The 20902-nt window shown below is 37.4% G+C and overlaps 4 protein-coding genes and 2 pseudogenes across 4 annotated transcripts; all 6 read left to right on the forward strand.

Annotated features, from left to right (window-relative positions):
- Window positions 1–1518: 1518 nt before the first annotated feature.
- On the forward strand, window positions 1519–2401 carry LOC119576519 (cuticle protein AMP1A-like). Its single transcript, XM_037924202.1, has 3 exons — window positions 1519–1544; window positions 1702–1991; window positions 2108–2401. Exons 1-3 carry the CDS (start codon window positions 1536–1538, stop codon window positions 2340–2342), a joined length of 534 nt encoding a protein of 177 aa, XP_037780130.1. The 5' UTR covers window positions 1519–1535; the 3' UTR covers window positions 2343–2401.
- A 1406-nt stretch (window positions 2402–3807) lies between these two features.
- On the forward strand, window positions 3808–5388 carry LOC119576607 (annotated as a pseudogene).
- A 2773-nt stretch (window positions 5389–8161) lies between these two features.
- On the forward strand, window positions 8162–9103 carry LOC119576608 (cuticle protein AM1199-like). Its single transcript, XM_037924269.1, has 3 exons — window positions 8162–8170; window positions 8331–8674; window positions 8810–9103. Exons 1-3 carry the CDS (start codon window positions 8162–8164, stop codon window positions 9042–9044), a joined length of 588 nt encoding a protein of 195 aa, XP_037780197.1. The 3' UTR covers window positions 9045–9103.
- Window positions 9104–10941: 1838 nt separating this feature from the next.
- On the forward strand, window positions 10942–14621 carry LOC119576911 (cuticle protein AMP1A-like). The gene is made up of 3 exons (XM_037924560.1): window positions 10942–10968; window positions 13919–14208; window positions 14331–14621. Exons 1-3 carry the CDS (start codon window positions 10960–10962, stop codon window positions 14560–14562), a joined length of 531 nt encoding a protein of 176 aa, XP_037780488.1. The 5' UTR covers window positions 10942–10959; the 3' UTR covers window positions 14563–14621.
- A 2536-nt stretch (window positions 14622–17157) lies between these two features.
- On the forward strand, window positions 17158–18053 carry LOC119576912 (cuticle protein AMP1A-like). Its single transcript, XM_037924562.1, has 3 exons — window positions 17158–17182; window positions 17353–17639; window positions 17760–18053. The coding sequence occupies exons 1-3, from the start codon at window positions 17174–17176 to the stop codon at window positions 17992–17994; spliced, it is 531 nt and encodes a 176-aa protein (XP_037780490.1). The 5' UTR covers window positions 17158–17173; the 3' UTR covers window positions 17995–18053.
- A 1763-nt stretch (window positions 18054–19816) lies between these two features.
- Window positions 19817–20710, forward strand: LOC119576910 (annotated as a pseudogene).
- The last annotated feature ends 192 nt before the right edge of the window (window positions 20711–20902 follow it).

Genomic DNA, 20902 nt, shown 5'->3' on the forward strand with positions numbered 1-20902 from the left:
CACACCTTTAGCATGCAAGATTTACTTTATAGTGGCTTTAGTACGTTGTATAGATGCGTTAAATGGGCAACTAGTGCATTCCGTCTATGAAATCGTAAATCGTAATACAAGTGCAGAATTGTGCTGAAAGTCTTCTAGTTTTTTTTTCAACTTAAAGGGAAATTATTAGTCGGACAATATAACATTACATATATTGTAAATGAGGTTTGATATGATGCTAAATGACATTATATTTTCGGATGTTTTTTTCTGTAAAAACCAACAAACGACATAATACTAACAGAAAAGGAAGAAATTTTAAGGCGAAAGTTGCAGATGAAGTGTAGTCAGCACTGTACTTTATATTGCTTTTCTCCATCTGTCTATGTCTCCCTCATCCTATGTATATATATACATATTAATACATATATATACATTCAAACACACACACACAACATTGACACGCACGCACGCATGCACACACACATGCACACACACGCGCACACATACGTGTATGTGTGTGTGTGTGTGTGTTATTTAGGTAGATATAAATGTGTTTGCGCGTGCCCGCCCACGTGCTTTATGTGCGTGTGTGTATGCAGTATGTTCTATCTAAAGTTAGCCCTCTGCATTTCGCTCTATCTCCATGTCGTGTCGAAATGCCAAGGGTTAGCGGTGATGAAGTGCACGAGGAAGGAAGAATGCTCATATTACTATTGTTTTCTAAGTTAACTTGTCGATGCATGTCACGGTATCATGAGCGAAGGGAAATTTTAGTCTCATGACAGCGACAGCGAGCTTTGAGAATCTGAAGAGAAAACATCCATTGCACCAGAGAACGTGAAATATGCCTTCATGTACATGTCCTTTTGAGATGTGTTTCAGTTACACATAAAACAAACATACATAAGTTTATTGCTGAGAATTATTTTGTTTATAAACGTAAAAAGGTAGCTGAAAGGCAGTAATGTGTATTTCATTTTTTCCTCAACTTATAGTATATGTTTATAAGTCTACTGCTGAGAACTATTTTGTTTATATATGAAAAGGTAGCTGAAAAACACCCACAATGATGTGAATATTTTCCTCAACTTATAGTCTATTTTCATCCTTTTTATAGTCTATAGTTTATAAGAACGGATGATTCGAAATTTATACCATATGGGCCCTGCCTTTCAATTTAAATGGCATACTAATTAACGCTGTAATTAAAAGACATTATTGCTACTATATGACTAAATGAAGGCCGAAACGGCCTATTATTCATAACATATCGGTATCTATATTATAAGCATGTGTCTCATAGAAAATCCGTAAAGAGAGGTGGCCTGTCCAAAACGAATATACTTGTTAACCTTAAATAAGTGGAAAATTAAGATGTATCACTTTCTGAATATATAGACCCGTTTCAGGGTAAAGGTAAAGGTCATTTATAGGAGGTAATGGGAGGAGACTAACCATAGACAAGGTTAAGATAGATGACGTTACTGCGCTAGTAGCTATATAAAAGATTAGCTGCCGAGGAGCTGAGCACCAGTTAGTTCTGAACCATCGACATGAACTTCGTAAGTATTACGGAGGGCATGACAGTTGCTTCTTACAAACCAGGAAATTGAAATATTTTACATTGTCCATTTGAAGTTAAGAGATATAGAACATAACAGTCATTCGTAAGTTTTATTTCGGAACTCGTAAATGACAAATTGATCTATTTCATTACAGTTGATCCTTGCCTGTGTTGCCGCCGTGGCCGTCGCTGCTCCCCAGTACAACTATGGGGTTCCTTCTGCTGAGTCTAGCGAGGAAGTCGCTGCTCCCCAGACCAGCTATGGCGCTCCTCGTGCTGCGTCCAGCGAGGAGGTCGAGTTCGTGCCAATCCTCAAGGACGACCGCGTTCACGAGGAAGATGGAACTTACAACTTCGACTTCGAAGCTGCCAACGGCATCAGCTTCTCCCAGTCTGGATCCCCCGACGGTGATGACGACGCTGTGATCAAGGCTGGAGAATACTCGTAAGATTTTAGCTTTTTCTTTTATATCTTGTGTGCACAGCCTCAAAGTATATTAGCCATGGACTATTTACATGACATATATTGATATTAATGTCGAACTATATTATGCAAAACAGATACACCGCTCCCGACGGCACTGAGGTCTACGTCAAGTTCGTGGCTGACGAGAATGGCTTCCAGCCCCAGTCCGACGTCCTCCCCGTGGCCCCCGAATTCCCTCACCCGATCCCTCAGTTCGTCCTCGACCAGATCGCCTTCGCCGCCGAGGAGGACGCTGCCGCTGCTCGCGCCGCTGAGGAAGATTCCGATGAAGTTGCCGCCCCATCCACTCTCTACGGCCGCCCCAACTAAATTCATACCTGAACGATGTATTTATTCTATTTATATTTCAAATAGAATTATTATGAAGATTTCCTGTGTCGATGACCCTATCAATACTTGCATAAAGCTGCAAGTTCCATCTAGTTATCAATGAATGATTTAGTTTTCACTTAATCGCGGTGCACGCATACACACACTAATATAGATAGATATACACATGTGTGTGTGTGTGTACATGTATATACTGAACGTATACTTGGTCTTGCGAAAAGTAATAATAAAAATACAGTAGATAATAATACAAATTAATTTTAAAATGATACTGAGTAGTTGCACATGCATTATATTTGAAAGACAGAAAAACGTTCTATCCGACATAAAAAAGAGTTATCAAATGGTAAATAAGAGCAATTGAGCAAAAAAAAAATCAGAACATAAAGACAAAAGCATATCAACAGTCGTGGAACAGTGATATGGTTTAAAGCAGGTACAGTATCTTAAAAATCATGGGAGTGCAACTGTTTTCTAACTTGTATTGTAAAACTTTTACTGTGTACATTACTTATTCTACGAATTTTTTCAACAATGATATTTCGGAACAGGACACTATTTAATAATACCATGCTTATATCACCTGAGCTCGCGCGCGCGCGTATGTGTGTGTGTGCAAAGGTGCATTTATGTTCATCTATGTTTCCCTTCGTATGTGTAGATATTTCTCTTATAGTTATTTATTACTACAGGAATACATGCGTGACAAGTTCATATGAATAATTGCTTTCAACTCAAATATATTTGAATGATCGAGAAAACTTCCACCTTCATAATGAACGCTATAGAAGGTAATTCAGTTGTGAAACAAAAACATAAAATGAACGCAATAAAGAAGATCAGAGGATAATTAAATGAGAGCAATAAACTGTACGGATGAAGGGAACTTTTCTTTCGAAATTCGGTTGGCTAAGAAAGTTGATGTAAAAAGCGTTCATTCATATCATCCAGATCCAGTATGAGTATTAAGATTCTATCTCCCCTCATTTTACGTGGAGATTATATGTGCGTGTGAGCGCACGCGCGCGCGTGTGTGTGGTAGCGCGTGTGTGTGTGTGTGTGTGTGTGTGTGTGTGTGTGGATATACATTTACGTATATATGCATGTGTATATATGTATATAAATATACAGGTCATAAGGTCATAGTCACTTATAACAAGGACTATTTCCTGATAGAAAGTGTAGTTTTCTTTTCCTGATTTTAAATAAGAAAAATAAAGAAAAATGGAGGAATAGGGGGTTTGATTGTGTCTGTATGTGTACATGCGTGTGTGTGTATATATGGTGATTCTCACGTGAAATCTTTTACGTCAAATAGTATTTTTATTATTGTTGTTATCATTATTCTTCAGTAAGTGTGATGTATGTATAAGAAAAAATAATATATCACAAAAAATAGACAACCACCGCTCATTCGAGCACCAGTATCTACTGACACATCATCATGCAATTCGTGAATGAATATTCAAATATGTAATAGGTTTCTAATCGAAGACTGATTGTTGATGCTTTATTGTTTAACCACGAATCAGTGACATCATCCTTTCCTTTCTTGACTTTGACTAAAAGAATAACACCATCGTTGTGACCTCAGCTGATCCTCGTCTGTGTTGCCGCCGTGGCCGTCGCCGCTCCCCAGTACAGCTATGAGGTTCCTGCTGAGTCTAGCGAGGAAATCGCTGCTCCCAAGACCAGCTATGGCGCTCCTCGTGCTGCGTTGAGTTCGTGCCAATCCTCAAGGACGACCGCGTCCATGAGGAAAATGGAACTTACAACTTCGACTTCGAAGCTGCCAACGGCATCAGCTTCTCTCAGGCTGGATCCCCCGACGGTGATGACGACGCTGTGATCAAGGCTGGAGAATACTCGTGAGTAATGCTATTTTTTGTGAAAAACACTTCCATTGTCAGGAATAGAAAATCAGTCAGTAAGCGTCTCATTTTTTTTTTTCTTTCTTTCTTTCTTTCTTTTTTAATATATGAAATGCGTTGCAGATACACCACTCCTGACGACACTGATTTCCATGTCAAGTTCGTGGATGACGAGAACGGCTTCCAGCCCCAGTCCGACGTCCTCCCCGAGTTCCCTCACCCGATCCCTCAGTTCGTCCTCGATCAGATCGCCTTCGCCGCCGAGGAGGACGCCGCCGCCACCCGCGCCGCTGAGGAAGATTCCGACAACGTGCCGCCCATCCACATTCTATGGCCAGAATCTTTATTATTATTTTCTGCGTTTTATATACCATAGTCAACATGAAATGTTCTTACCTATTGTATAACCACACATATACATAACTATGTGTGCTGATAGACAGAAAGAGATTCGCTGTTATATTTGTTGGTTTAATTCGTTAAACTTTACAATGCAATTAAAGAAATATATGTTCGCAAGTATGTATGTGTATGTAATTATATCCGGGTGATTAGAAAGTTATACCATATGGGGCCTCCCTTTAAAGTCAAATGATATACTGATTAACGCTGTAAAATCAAAGTAAATAAAAGATATTATTGCCACTATATAACTGAAATGGGACCGAATCGGTTTGCTATTCATAACATATCATTATCTATATTATAAGTATGTATCTCATAGGAAATTCGTATATCACTTTAAGAGAGGTATCCTAAAACAATATACTTACATACCACTTTCTGACTATATAGACCCGTTTCAGGGTAAAGGTAAAGGTCATATATGGAGGTAATGGGAGGAGACTAACCATAGACAAGGTTAATATGATTGATGTTACAGCGCTAGTAGCAATGTAAAAGATCAGCTGCTGAGGAACTGAGCACCAGTTAATTCCGAACAATCGTAAGTATTACGGAGACATGACAGCTGCTTTATATAAACCAAGGAAAATTTAATATTTTACACTGTCCATTCGGTTAAGAGATATAGAACATAACATTTTAATCATATGTAAGTTTTATTTCGGAATACATGAATGAAGAATTGTTCTCTATCATTACAGTTGATCCTTGCCTGTGTTGCCGCCGTGGCCGTCGCCGCTCCCCAGTGAAGCTATGGGGTTCCTTCTGCTGAGTCTAGCGAGGAAGTCCCCGCTCCCCAGACCAACTACGGCGCTCCTCGTGCTGCATCTAGTGAGGAGATCGAGTTCGTGCCAATCCTCAAGGACGATCGTGTTCACGAGGAAGGCGAAACTTAAAACTTCGACTTCGAAGCTGCCAACGGCATCCGTTTCTTTCAGGCCGGATTTTCCGAAAGTGATGATGCTGTCATCAAGGCTGGAGAATTCTCGTAATTTTTTTCGTTTGTTTGTTTTTTAATGTATAGACTATTTTGGCAGTTGTTATCACTTCCTATATTGATTTTATCTCTTCCTTTATCTTGTATCGGTTTTTAACATTCATTATCAATATATAACACCAGCTACACCCTACACGGCACTGAGGTCAATGTAAAGTTCGTGGCTGACGAGAACGGCTTCCAGCCCCAGTCCGACGCCCTCCCCGTGGCTCCCGCGTTCCCCCACCCGATTCCCTCAGTTCGTCCTCGACCAGATCGCCTTCGCCGCCGAGGAGGACGCCGCCCCATGATTCCGACGAAGTTGCCGCCCCATCTATTCTCTACGGCCGCCCTAACTAAAATGAAATACGACACTGTATTTGTTTTATTTATAAACAAAATATACTCTTCATTACTGCTTTTTGTGTTTTTATGCCATTTTCATAGTCAACATTAAACGCTGTTCTTACCTAATGTATGTGTGTGCGTGTATTGATAGAAAAAGATTCGCTGCGTGTGTGTCATTACATATGTACGCATATATATGAATATATATGTTCATACATACATATATATATATATATATATATATATATATATATATATATATATATATATATATATATATCATCATCCTGTATCAGTTCACTGCAGGACCTAGGCCTCTCCCAGTCTTTTCCAAAAAAAAATTATGTTGTTTTTTGCGTTTTTTTGTTGTTGCTGTTGTTGTTGTTGTTTCCAGTCTTGGCCCCAAAAAATTTTGTTATTTCGTCACGTCATCTTGTCATTGTCATTTCTTCTTTTTATATTCCCATTAATATCTTCTATTTTTGTCTGTTCCCTGATCCACGTCGCCCTCATCCGATCTCATCCCTCTCTGGGCACTTATTAGTTTCCTACACACACACATATACACATATATGTGCGTGTGTGTACATATATATAGATGAATATATATATATATATATATATATATATATATATATATATATATATATATATATATATATATATATATGTATATATATGTATATATAAATATACATGTGTGTATATATACGCACACGTGATTGTGTGTGTGTGTGTGCGTGTGTGTGTGTGTGTGTGTGTGTGTGTGTGTGTGTGTGAATTTATGACATTAATATGTACGAAAACAATTCAAAACAGTCGTCCATACATAAAAACGAGTATGAATGATTACTGCTACATACTGCAGCTTTTAAAAGACAACGGCTGTATTTCAAGCCAGTTGATAAAGTATTCGATCAGATAATGATAGTTTAAATTATAAAAGATATATTGACAAAATAAGAGGAGATTTAAACACCGCCAATAGAATAACAGTGAAGCAAATTTTCACGCTTTTAGCATGTACAATGAAAAAATTACTTTATAGTGGGTTTAGTATGTGCTGAATGTTTGCTAGCTACTTTTCCACTGAAAAATTTAATTATCTGCGCTAAATTATGTTATATATTCAGGTGTTATTTGTGAAAATCGACAAACGACATAACAGTAACAGAAGAGGACAGACGACGTCATTTTATGACGAAAGTTGCAGAAGTGCAATCACTACTTCACATTGCTTTCCTCTACTTGTCTACCTCTATCTTTCTCATCCTTTGTCTCGTTCCATGTATCTCTATTTTCACACATATATACATACATATATAGATAGATTGATGTTTGTGTGTATATATACTCGTACACTCAAACACACACACACGTATGTGTATATGTGTATGTATGTATGTATGTATGTATATTACATCTATGTATATGTATGTAGATAAAGATATGTGTGTTTGCGCGCGTTTATGTGTACACGTGCTTACGTGCGTTTGTTTCTGAGCCTATGCAGTATGTTCCATCTGCAGTCTGCATTTCTCACATATCCATGTTGTATCGAAACGCCAATGGTTAGTGACGAAGTTTATAAGGAAGGAAGAATCTTCATATTAATATTGTTTTCTGAGTTAACTTGTCGATACATGTTATGATATAAGTGAATGGAGTTTCAGTTTCAGATCAGCAGAGAATGTAAAATGTACATTTATGTGCATGTTCTTAGACGTACACGAGAATTAATTTGTTTACAGACGTAAAAAGGTAGGTGGAAAGCAGCCATACGTATTTTTTCTCAACTTATAGTTTAAGTTTATAAGTCTACTGCTGACAAAATACATACTATTCAAATGCTATCAATATGAATTAAATACATTATTGCTACTATATGACTGAATGTGGACAGATACAGTTTGTTATTCATATTATAAGTATGTATCTTCTAGGAAATTCGTATATCACTTTAAGAGACGTGTCCTGTCTAACTCGAGTATACTTGGTAACCTAAAAAGGTTTAAAAATGAAGATATATCACTTTCTGATTATATAGACCCGTTTCAGGGTAAAGGTAAAGGTCATGGGAGGTAATAGATGGCGACTAACCATAGACAAGGTTAATATGGATGACGTTACTGCGCTAGTAGCAATATAAAAGATCAGCTGCCGAGGAACTGAGCACCAGTTAGTTCTGAACCATCGACATGAACTTCGTAAGTATTACGGAGACATGGCAGTTGCTTCTTACAAACCAAGGAAAATTAAGTATTTTACACCGTCCACTCGAAATTAAGAGATAGAACACGACAGTTCAAGAATTTGTAATTTTTATTTCAGAAAACGTAAATGAAGAATTGTTCTCTATCATTACAGTTGATCCTTGCCTGTGTTGCCGCCGCGGCCGTCGCTGCTCCCCAGTACAGCTATGGGGTTCCTTCTGCTGAGTCTAGCGAGGAAGTCGCTGCTCCCCAGTACAGCTATGGGGTTCCTTCTGCTGAGTCTAGTGAGGAAGTCACCGCTCCCCAGACCAGCTATGGTGCTCCTCGTGCTGCATCCAGCGAGGAGATTGAGTTCGTGTCAATCCTCAAGGACGACCGCGTCCACGAGGAAGATGGAACTTACAACTTCGACTTCGAAGCTGCCAACGGCATCCGTTTCTCCCAGGCTGGATCCCCCGACGGTGATGACGACGCTGTGATCAAGGCTGGAGAATACTCGTATGTTTTTTGTTGTTGTTGTTTTTTTCAGTTATTAGCTGTTTCATATCGATTAATACCTCTTCCTACTTTGATTATATCTCTTCCTTTATCTTATATCGAGTTTTAACATTCATTATCAATATATAACTCCAGCTACACCGCTCCTGACGGCACTGAGGTTCATGTCAAGTTCGTGGCTGACGAGAATGGTTTCCAGCCCCAGTCCGACGTCCTCCCCGTGGCTCCCGAGTTCCCTCACCCGATCCCTCAGTTCGTCCTCGACCAGATCGCCTTCGCCGCCGAGGAGGACGCCGCCGCTGCCCGCGCTGCTGAGGAAGATTCCGACGAAGTTGCCGCCCCATCCACTCTCTACGGCCGCCCCAACTAATTATATACACAAACCATGTATTTATTCTATTTATATTTCAAATAGAATCCTTATGACGATTCCCTGTGTTAATCACCCTATTAATACTTCGCATTAAGGATGAAGCGTAAAGTTCCATCTAGTTTATATTACATGCATACACATTTCTATGTATTTTTACCCATATGCATATATTTGACTTAAACACATTTATATATACACATACGTGTGTTTATATGTATATATTCATACATATTTGTATATCTCTGTCCTTCTCTCTCTATATATATATACATATATATGAATTTATATACATATATGTATAAAAACATATATATTATATACACATACACAAATATAAATATATATATATATATATATATATATATATTTGTGTGTGTGTGTGTGTGTGTGTGTGTGTGTGTGTGTGTGTGTGTGTGTGTGTGTGTGTGTGTGTGTGTGTATACACATATATGTGCGTATATAGTGAATGTGTACTTAGTCTTACGAAAGGTAAAAAGAAAAAATACAAGAGAGATATTCACACAAAATATAAAAGATGAACTGAAAAAAATAGAAAATCATTCAACCCGGCTTTATAAAAGCTATCAAACAGTAAAGAAACAGCAATATCTAAAATTAAAGCAAAATGAAAAGCATATGACGTGAACAACGGCATGATTTGAAGCAAGTATGTATCTTGCAGTACATAGAAGTATTCAATTGTGAACATTACTTATTTTACGTATTTCTAAAACAGATGCATTTCGTGGTATTTTACTTTTCAATAATACCATACCTAAATTGAGCCCGCGCGCGCGGACTGTGTGTGTACGCGATGGTGTGTGTGTGTGTGTGTGTGTGTGTGTGTGGTGTGTGTGTGTGTGTGTGTGTGTGTGTGTGTGTGTGTGTGTGTGTGTGTGTGTGTGTGCGAAGGTTCATTTATGTTTATCTAAGTTTCCCTTCGTGTGTGTAGGTGCTGCCCTTAGATTTCCTTACATATCCATCACTGCTTTTCAGATATATGTGCAGATATATATAAATGATTTCGATAAATCTTCCATCTTCATAATAATTCAGTAGTTGTAAAACAGAAAAAAACATTAAGTGTTAAACAAGAGCAATAAACTGTACGGATGATTTGGAAAATTACTGAATAAAATTTGCGTTTAATCATAACCTCTAGATCCATTATAAGTGTTGAGATTCCGTGGACTCATTTTACGTGGATAGATGGACAGATATGATAGAGATAGAGATTTATTTAAAAACAGACAATATTTTACCTCATTCTGTACATGGATATTTACACGCACACACACATATATGTGTGCGTGTAAATTATACATGTATATCATATATCTATATACATATGTATATTGTATATGCGTGTGTGTGTGTGTGTATATATATATATATATAAACGTGTGTGTATAGATATACATATACACATATATATGTGTGGATATATCAGTATATACAGTAACAGCTTTTCGTAAGATAATAGAGTCACTTATAACAAGGACACTTTCCTGACAGAAAGTGTACTGTTCTTTCCCTGACTTTGAACGAGAGGACACTTTTCACTGAAATAAAGAAAAAAGGAATGGGTGGCCAGTGTGTGTATGTGTACATACATACATATGTATATATGGTAATTCTAAAGTTTTTTTATTTCAACTTTACAAAATCAAAATCAATGTATATATATGGGAAAATAATATCAAAATTAAAACAAAAATTAGTCAAAGAAACAGAAAAAAAACATAAATTATATATCACAAAGAATACAAGACTATTAGTAATTTAGTGAAGGTGAAGGTTACGCTCCTTCCTGTTTCCAGGGCTAGAGTTTTGAGTACAGGGAAGGTCAGTCCCAACTATATAAGATGGGCCTACTGTTCATTCTAGCACCAGTATCTACTGACACATCATCATGAAATTCGTGAGTGCATGTTCAAATATGTTATAGGTTTCTAACTGAAGGCCATTTTCACTGTTGAAGTATTTCTCTATAAACACGAATCAGTGACATTCTTTCCTTTCTTGACTATCTTATTGAGTGTCTTGTACCTCTGACTATATGAATAACACCATCGTTATTATCACAGCTGATCCTCGCCTGTGTTGCCGCCGTGGCCGTCGCCGCTCCCCAGTACAACTATGGGGTTCCTTCTGCAGAGTCTAGTGAGGAAGTTCGCTGCTCCCCAGACCAGCTATGGTGCTCCTCGTGCTGCGTCCAGCGAGGAGGTCGAGTTCGTGCCAATCCTCAAGGACGACCGCGTCCACGAGGAAGACGGAACTTACAACTTCGACTTCGAAGCTGCCAACGGCATTCGTTTCTCACAAGCTGGATCCCCCGACGGTGATGAAGACGCTGTGATCAAGGCTGGAGAATACTCGTAAGATTTTTTTCTGAAAAAAATCATCAGCTGTTCCATATCAGTTATTATTTCCATCTATATTATTTTATTTTTTTATCCTAATTATTTTTTTTCCCAATACGTGATAACAGGTACACCGCTCCCGACGGCACTGAGGTCCATGTCAAGTTCGTGGCTGACGAAAACGGCTTCCAGCCCCAGTCCGATGTCCTCCCCGTGGCCCCCGCGTTCCCTCACCCGATCCCTCAGTTCGTCCTCGACCAGATCGCCTTCGCCGCCAAGGAGGACGCCGCCGCTGCTCGCGCCGCTGAGGAAGATTCCGATGAAGTTGCCGCCCCATCCACACTCTACGGCCGCCCTATCTAACTACATATACGAACCATATATTTATTCTATTTATATGTCGAATAGAATTCTTATAACGACTTCTTTTGTTAATGACCCTATTCATACTCCATGTTATGTATGAAGCATTAAGCTACAATTTTTATCTTGTTATCACTAAATGATTTAGTTTTCACTAAATCATATCTACAATATGCATCATATCTATACACATATATACATATATATACAAATATACATATACATACATTCATATATGCAAATTATATATTTGTATATACATACAAATATATAATTTAGACATTTAATCTCCCTCGATGAGTCTATGTATAATTATACATATAAGTGCGTATATATGTATATATATATATATATATATATATATATATATATATATATATATATGTGTGTGTGTGTGTGTGTGTGTGTGTGTGTGTGTGTGTGTGTGTGTGTGTTATATACCTTACACATACACAGACGCCTATATGCGTGCGGATATACTAAATGTATACAAAATCTTACGACAAAAAGAGGAAAATAATTATACTGATGAATTGCACATCCATGTAAATTTTAAAAAATAAAGAAATGTTCTACCCGACGTTATAAAAGTTATCAAATGGTAAACAAACAGCAATCGCTAAAATTCAGAACACAAAGAACAAAAACATATCAACAGTGAATGACCGGAAACAATGGTATGATTTAAAGCAGTATGGTAGAATACATGGAAGTGTAATCATTCTTTAACTCATGGAATATTCGAGTATTCTTTAACTTTCATTTCAAATGTGCACATTACTTATTTCATATTTTCAAAGCGACAGTATTTCGTGATAGGATTTTTTTTTCAAGAAAACCATACCTAAATCCTCTGTGCGTGTGTGTATATGTGTGTGTGTGCTTATGAGTGCGAATGTGCATTTATTTGTATCTATGTATCACTTCGTACATGTATCGGTTTCCCTTGGAACTCTTTACTTCCACAGAAACACATGACAATTTCAAATGAATCACTGCTTTCAGCTGAAATATATGTGAATGATTTCACATAGCTTCCATTTTCATAATAAACGCCACATAGGATAATTCAATAGTTGTAAAACAAAAATGAACACGATGAGGAAAAACATCAAGAAAATTAAAGAAAATTAAACGAACGCAATAAATTGAATATTCCAATGGAATTTTCATTTGATTTTGGATTAATTTAGAAAGTTAACGTATATGATGAGTGTGCTAAGATCCTATATCCATTGTAGACTCGTTTTACATGGGAAGATGGACACATGAAATATAGATAGGAGATGGATTGCGATGTATTAACAAATAATAATCATACACATCTGTGTGTGTGTATATATAAATACATATGTGTATGTGTATAAACACATATATGTGTGTATATATATATATTCACATATATATGCATATATATATACATATACATATATATATGCATATATATATATATATCATATATATATATATAGTAACAGATTTTCAAAAGGTCATGGACTTGTAAAAAGGACACTTTCCTGACCAAATGCCCACTTTTCTTTCCCTCATTTTAAATAATAGGGCACTTTTCATTTAAAGAAATAAAGAAAAATGGAGGAACCGGGGCTTTGAGTGTATCCGTGTCTATGTATTTACGTACGTATGATAATTCGAAAGTGAAATCTTTCATTTCAACGTTATTTTTTTCTATTATTAATAATATTATTATTACTATTATCATTTTCAGTAAAATCAGTTTATACATACGAGGAATGATATTACTCAAAATCAAAGAAAAGGAATAAACATATGTGAAGTGTATAACACAGAGGATATAAGACTACTAGTAAATTAGTGAAGGTGAAGGTTACGCTCATTCCTGTTTCCAGGGCCAGAGCTTTGTGCGCAGGAAAGGTCAGTCCCAACTATATAAGATGGGCCAAACCCTCATACTAGCACCAGTATCTACTGACACATCATCATGAAATTCGTGAGTGCATGTTTAAATATGTTTTAGGTTTCTAACTGAAGGCTGTTTTCCTTGTCGAAGATTTTTCTGTTTAAGTACGAATTAGTTACATCATCCCTTCTTTTCTTGACTATCTCTTATATATTGAGTGTCTTGTACCTCTGACTATATGAATAACACCATCGTTGTGCCCACAGCTGATCCTCGCCTGTGTTGCCGCCGTGGCCGTCGCCGCTCCCCAGTACAGCTATGGGGTTCCTTCTGCTGAGTCTAGCGAGGAAGTTGATGCTCCCCAGACCAGTTATGGCGCTCCTCGCGCTGCGTCCAGCGAGGAGGTAGAGTTCGTGCCAATCCTCAAGGACGACCGCGTTCACGAGGAAGATGGAACTTATAACTTCGACTTCGAAGCTGCCAACGGCATCCGTTTCTCACAAGCTGGATCCCCCGATGGTGATGAAGACGCTGTGATCAAGGCTGGAGAATACTCGTGAGTAATGCTAATCATTTTTTTTGAGAAATACTTCCAATTGTCTGGAATAGAAAAAACAATCTTGAAGTGTCTCATGGATTTTTTTCCTCATATATTTTAATATATTAAATGCATTGCAGATACACCGCTCCTGACGGTACTGAAGTCCATGTCAAGTACGTGGCCGACGAGAACGGCTTCCAGCCCCAGTCCGACGTCCTCCCCGTGGCTCCCGCGTTCCCTCACCCGATCCCTCAGTTCGTCCTCGACCAGATCGCCTTCGCCGCCGAGGAGGACGCCGCCCGCGCCCGCGCCGGTGATGATTCCGACGAAGTTGCCGCCCCATCCACTTTCTACGGCCGCCCCAACTAACTTTATATACGAACCATGTATTTATTCTATTTATATATCAAATAGAATTCTTAAAAGGATTTCCTATGTTAATAACCTTATTCATACTCCATATATTTTATTATACGAGTAATTCATACTGAATTGAATAAGCAATCAGAATATGGCCTATATGAATGGGTTGCGCTTGAAAAGAAAAAACTCATATGTGATGCTAGAATTATGCAGTTTAACTTAGAACAGTGCACAATAGCGTTTAGTAGCTACGCAATTGATATATACAGTAAAGAGTAAAATCGATATAAAATTAAACTATTCCATACCTGAAGGCATTAGAAGAATGATATATATATGTGTGTTTGTGTGTATATGTATATATGTGTGTGTGTGTGTGTGTGTGTGTGTGTGTGCTTTTGTATAAATATAAATACACATATATATGTGTTTATGCATATATACATATGTATGTGCGTGAGTGTATATATATACATATATGTATATACATATATTTGTGTGTGTGCTCCTGGTCTCCTTTTATCAGTTATGTTCCAATCGGTTAACGTCTTTATCCAGCTAATACCCTATATAATGACGTGCTCATTGCATTATGATGTATTTTATGTATATCATCCACTTCGCCCACTTCGCTATCTTTATCTTAGTCTTGAATTAAGCTGATCTCCAACACCAACTTTTCCATTCATCTCTAAGCACTTATTCATTTTCTCTAAAATTATTTCATGTAATCCATGTATAAAGGTTAAAGGATATGATGACAAGAAACCTCTTAAAATATTACTATATCTGCCTAATTCGTCACTTCAGTACAGTTTTAACATGAGTTGTCCCAGATATACTTGTGATTGAGTATTTCAAGTATCTTACCCTGTACCTCTACTTGCTTCACCTGACAAACATTTCCCCCGATTAAGGTGCAATCCTTAGACTTTCCTTGATCGATTCGTGCTATGTTGTAATTCCTTTGATGACTCACAGTATACAGATATTTGTTTACTGATGTGCACATCCCTCACTAAAATCCCTCTTTTCCTTAAATCTGTTTTCCTAAATATTTCCTCAGAGCACGCAGGAAACGGTTTTACTGGAATGGCATCGTTCCGTTTAATATGCCCTTTACTGTGATTTTATTACAGTTCCATTTTGATATTCCTTCAGTACAGCTTCCTCCTCCGTGTTTTGTTTCTATAAAGCTTTTAATACTGTTGTCATTTTTACAAAAACAGATGTTTTATTCATATTCAATGAATACCATGTGTATAAAGGTTTCCTATGCGCATTTGTTTTCTCCCGTATTTGGGCGAGTGTCTTTATGTGGTCTGCAACTGAGACTCAAATGCGAAAGTCTTCCTCTTCCCGAAGTTATTAGATTTTAATGGGCCTGAGATGTGATTTATGATGACACCTGATTTTTTAAAAATGGAAGTTACAACTGCAATTTCTACTATATTTGTATAAGGTGTATAGTAATCTTATCCTCCCGTGGTGTTTTACCTTTTATTATGTTTTTTTTTTTTTATTGACAAGATCAGGACGTTATGTGTGTGTGTGTGCGCATACAGTATATATATATTTTATTATAATAATATTATAATATTTTAATTTTTTTATTTATACAGTATACATATATACTCTTGCATGTGTCTGGTTGCTTGAAATGTATAGGACGCCATAAATGTCAATTATTCCAATCATTCTTATTACATGTCCTTTTTTATTGTTTATTATTTGTTTATTAGTCTTTGCATGCATTTGACTTTCTTTATTCGTGCCTTTCGCCTCGTTTCCTTACCAGTGGTTCTTGAGAGCAAGGTTTCGGTGTAGTTGGTATATTACATTTGGTTACATCCTATCATTATTTATAATTCTTGTTAGTTTACAGTAGTTTTTTTTCTGATGTTATTTTCATGTTCCTCCTCTTTTTGCATTGTAAGCGTCTAGTTTATGTCGCAAATTTTCTAGTCTTTTCCTTTGTTTTTTACATGTCCATTTTTGAATATTTTTTAGACTTCTGAGCACCAAAAATATTGATCGGTATTAACGAGACGTAAATATGACAGTGATTCTGATTAATATGAAGAAAAAACGTGGATGACAAATGCAAATATATATATATATATATATATATATATATATATATATATATATATGAATATATATATATTAATATGTATATATGTATATATAATATACATTATTGTATTGCATGTGTGTATGTGTGTGCGTATATATATAGATATGTTCACATATATTCACATATATAGAGAGGGAGAAGAAGAAAGCGTAAAAAGGCCTTTTCTGGACACCTACTAGCATCTATACAGAAACGGCTTAAGGGATGTGAGTTTGTGTATAAACTGATTATACCTGGGTGTGTGTATTTTACTTGAAAAAAAAATTCGATTTTTTTACTTTATAAGGTTTTATAGTTGAATGTATTACTTTTTTACAAAATAAAGTCTTGTTAGAGAGAAAAGGTGAAGGTCAGGTACGGGAAGTGATGGGAGAACACTAGTCAAAGACAAGGTTGGCATGAATGACGTTACCTCGCTGGCAGCACTATAAAAGATCAGCTGTAGAGGGATTAGGCACCAGTGGACACTGAATCACCACCATGAACTTCGTAAGTATGTCGGCGATGTGAAACTTATGTTTCAAGAAGAAATGCACCTCGTCCATTCGTTGATAAGGACCGGATTCTAAAAGATCGAATACGAATTATTAGTTTCATCAAAGATAGTGATTTCTGTGCTTCGGAATATTTCTATGATTAATTATTTCATGACTTTACAGTTGATCCTTGCCTGTGTCGCCTCCGTGGCCATCGCTGCTCCCCAGTACAGCTATGGGGTTCCTGCTGAGTCTAGCGAGGAAGTCGCTGCTCCCCAGACCAGCTATGGTGCTCCTCGTGCTGCGTCCAGCGAGGAGGTCGAGTTCGTGCCAATCCTCAAGGACGATCGCGTCCACGAGGAAGATGGAACTTACAACTTCGACTTCGAAGCTGCCAACGGCATCCGTTTCTCCCAGGCTGGATCCCCCGACGGTGATGACGACGCTGTGATCAAGGCTGGAGAATACTCGTAAGCGTTGAGTCCCCCCTTTGATATTTTATACATAAAATTCTAATTTATGTCAGTCATGACATCAAATATTTTGAAAGCTTCATATATTCTGATAACTCGCCCTAATATGTAAAACAGATACACCGCTCCCGACGGCACTGAGGTCCATGTCAAGTTCGTGGCTGACGAAAACGGCTTCCAACCCCAGTCCGATGTCCTCCCCGTGGCTCCCGAGTTCCCCCACCCGATCCCTCAGTTCGTCCTCGACCAGATCGCCTTCGCCGCCGAGGAGGACGCCGCCGCCGCTCGCGCCGCTGAGGAAGATTCCGACGAAGTTGCCGCCCCATCCACTCTCTACGGCCGCCCCAACTAAATTCATAATCAAACGATGTATTTATTCTATTTATAATTAAAATAGAATTTATAAAACGATTTCATGTGTCACTCACCTTAATTTTCATAAATGTATCATTTTATATATATACTTTTATATATATATACAATTTTATTTCCACGCTATTGCCGATGCATATGCATAAATTACTTTTCACCATGTACCTAGCCGCACTCGTAATGCAATTTCAAAATGGAATTTCAAAAATTCGAAATGAACTGAAAAACGGAGGTGTAATTGATGGTGTTACATATATGCTTAAAGATATAGGCCTATATATAAAGTTAAACTTATGATATATAATGTAAAACATTAAAAACGAGTCGATGACCGTATCCAATAAATCAAAAAGTAGCAAATGAAAACAAAATAATAAAACCGTTACTTGATTGCAAGGCAGATTATTGTATTATAAATGAAGTAATATTTTAACAACACTAAACTTGGATAGAGGTTAGTAAATTACGTTGAAATCCATCAATTTATTTAACGAATAATTAACAAATCCCTAATACTAACATATGGACTTTGCCTGCCATAGATTTTAGATTTTCTTGAAACTGCAGTGTACTAGTTCATTAATTGATTCACTATTTCACTGTAAGAGACTTCGCTTACGGTGAAAAAAAATATATATATATATGTATATATATATATATATATATATATATATATATATATATATAAGAGAAAAAAAATCATAGTGGAAGATGTAATTGAGAGAATTCAGTGTACTCTCTCTCTCTCTCTCTCTCTCTCTCTCTCTCTCTCTCTCTCTCTCTCTCTCTCTCTCTCTCTCTCTCTCTCTCTCTCTCTCATATACAAGGGCGTTACTCTAGGAATAATTCGACAGGCCTTCCCTACTCACAAACACGTCTTTAATAGAGAGTGAGAGAGAGACAGAGAGAAAGAGAGAGAGAGGAGGGGAGAGAGTGAGTGAGGAGTAGAGTGAGGAGCAGGGGAGAGAAAGAGAGAGAAAGAGACAGTGGGGGAGAGAGAAGGGAGGTTGAGGGAAAGAGTGTGTGTAGGGTGTAATTTTTCGCATGAAATTTGACTTTTGTACCAAATACTTAATATGATTTAAAGAATGATCATGCGAGATACTATATCTTATCCTCTATTGTTTTATGTCCGGATATAGATTTAAAAAAAAAAAAAGATTTATGAATACGTAGCACAAAACACTGACGAAAAGCCCCACAAATAAAGTTTTAAAATAATAAACTTCGAGCACAGAAATGTTCAATGAGTATGGGTGTACACTACACAGTTAAGGAGAAGACACCATGCATTAAAGAACTAGCAGACAGTTTTAAATATAACAGAGAACAAAAGCCGATCATTATCCGCCGCAACAAGTGTTTAGATCAAACTATATGTACCACAAACCACAGCAAGACAAAACTAAGATGAATATATATGTATATATATAAATCTGATGAAAACTCAGAACGAGGAGATTTAACGGTAGTTCATTTCATATTTTGCCAACTTTAGCAACTGAAAGAAATTAAGTGATGAATATAACTAGATAAATATGTTTTCTCATCTACCATAATTTGCAAATATATGATCATATAAAGAATTTTTTAACATATTCCATCGTGCAACAACTACGGAAAGAGGACAATAGGAAAGAAACAACGTGATAAACTAGGTAGGGAAGATACAAATACAACTTTAATAATGATGAGGAGAACACAAGACTACTAATGAGTAAAAAGGTGAAGGTCAGGGTTTTATATGTAGGGAAGGTCAGTCCTTACTATATAAGATAGGCTGATTCTGGCACCAGTACAGTATCTACTGACACATCAACATGAAATTTGTGAGTAGATATGAAACGAGTGGAACATTTATATGTTATATATACATATATATAGGCATATACATATGTATACGTATACACATATTACATTTCACAAAAGGCTATCATTGTGTTTTAATGTAAATCGATTATGAACATGACTGACCAAATGATGACGTCCCTGTTGTGACCACAGCTGATCCTCGCCTGTGTTGCCGCCGTGGCCGTCGCCGCTCCCCAGTACAGCTATGGGGTTCCTTCTGCTGAGTCTAGCGAGGAAGTCGCTGCTCCCCAGACCAGCTATGGCGCTCCTCGTGCTGCGTCCAGTGAGGAGGTCGAATTCGTGCCAATCCTCAAGGACGATCGCGTTCACGAGGAAGATGGAACTTACAACTTCGATTTCAAAGCTGCCAACGGCATCAGCTTCTCTCAGGCTGGATCCCCCGACGGTGATGACGACGCAGTGATCAAGGCTGGATAATACTCGTAAGTACTACTATTAATCATTTTTTAGAAGCATTTACAATTGCTAAGAAAAGGAAATCAATAATGAGGTCTCATGATTTTTTTTCTGATATATTCAATGTTTTACAGATACACCGCACCCGACGGTACTGAAGTCCATATCAAGTTCGTGGCTGACGAGAATGGCTTCCAGCCCCAGTCCGACGTCCTCCCCGTGGCTCCCGAGTTCCCCCACCCGATCCCTCAGTTCGTCCTCGACCAGATCGCCTTCGCCGCCGAGGAAGACGCCGCCGCCGCTCGCGCCGCTGAGGAAGATTCCGACGAAGTTGCCGCCCCATCCACTCTCTACGGCCGCCCCAACTAAATTCATAATCAAACGATGTATTTATTCTATTTATAAGTAAAATAGAATTTATCAAGCCATTTCATGTGTCACTCACCTTAATTTCTGTAACAGTAACATTTTATACATTTTATAGCGTACTCAATATATATATATATATATATATATATATATATATATATATATATATATATAATTATTTTTCCCGTTGTTGCCACTACATTTTCATAAATTACTGTTGACCATGTACCTAACCACACTCGTAATGCAAA

This window comes from Penaeus monodon, chromosome 9 (genome assembly GCF_015228065.2).
Source record: "Penaeus monodon isolate SGIC_2016 chromosome 9, NSTDA_Pmon_1, whole genome shotgun sequence".
NCBI lineage: Eukaryota > Metazoa > Arthropoda > Malacostraca > Decapoda > Penaeidae > Penaeus > Penaeus monodon.

Coding starts and splice junctions, on each gene's coding strand:
- LOC119576608 (XM_037924269.1), top strand. Junction 8,675..8,809: donor ATCAAGGCTGGAGAATACTC/GTATGTTTTTTG, acceptor ATATAACTCCAG/CTACACCGCTCCTGACGGCA.
- LOC119576911 (XM_037924560.1), top strand. Junction 14,209..14,330: donor ATCAAGGCTGGAGAATACTC/GTGAGTAATGCT, acceptor AATGCATTGCAG/ATACACCGCTCCTGACGGTA.
- LOC119576912 (XM_037924562.1), top strand. Junction 17,640..17,759: donor ATCAAGGCTGGAGAATACTC/GTAAGCGTTGAG, acceptor TATGTAAAACAG/ATACACCGCTCCCGACGGCA.
- LOC119576519 (XM_037924202.1), top strand. Junction 1,992..2,107: donor ATCAAGGCTGGAGAATACTC/GTAAGATTTTAG, acceptor TATGCAAAACAG/ATACACCGCTCCCGACGGCA.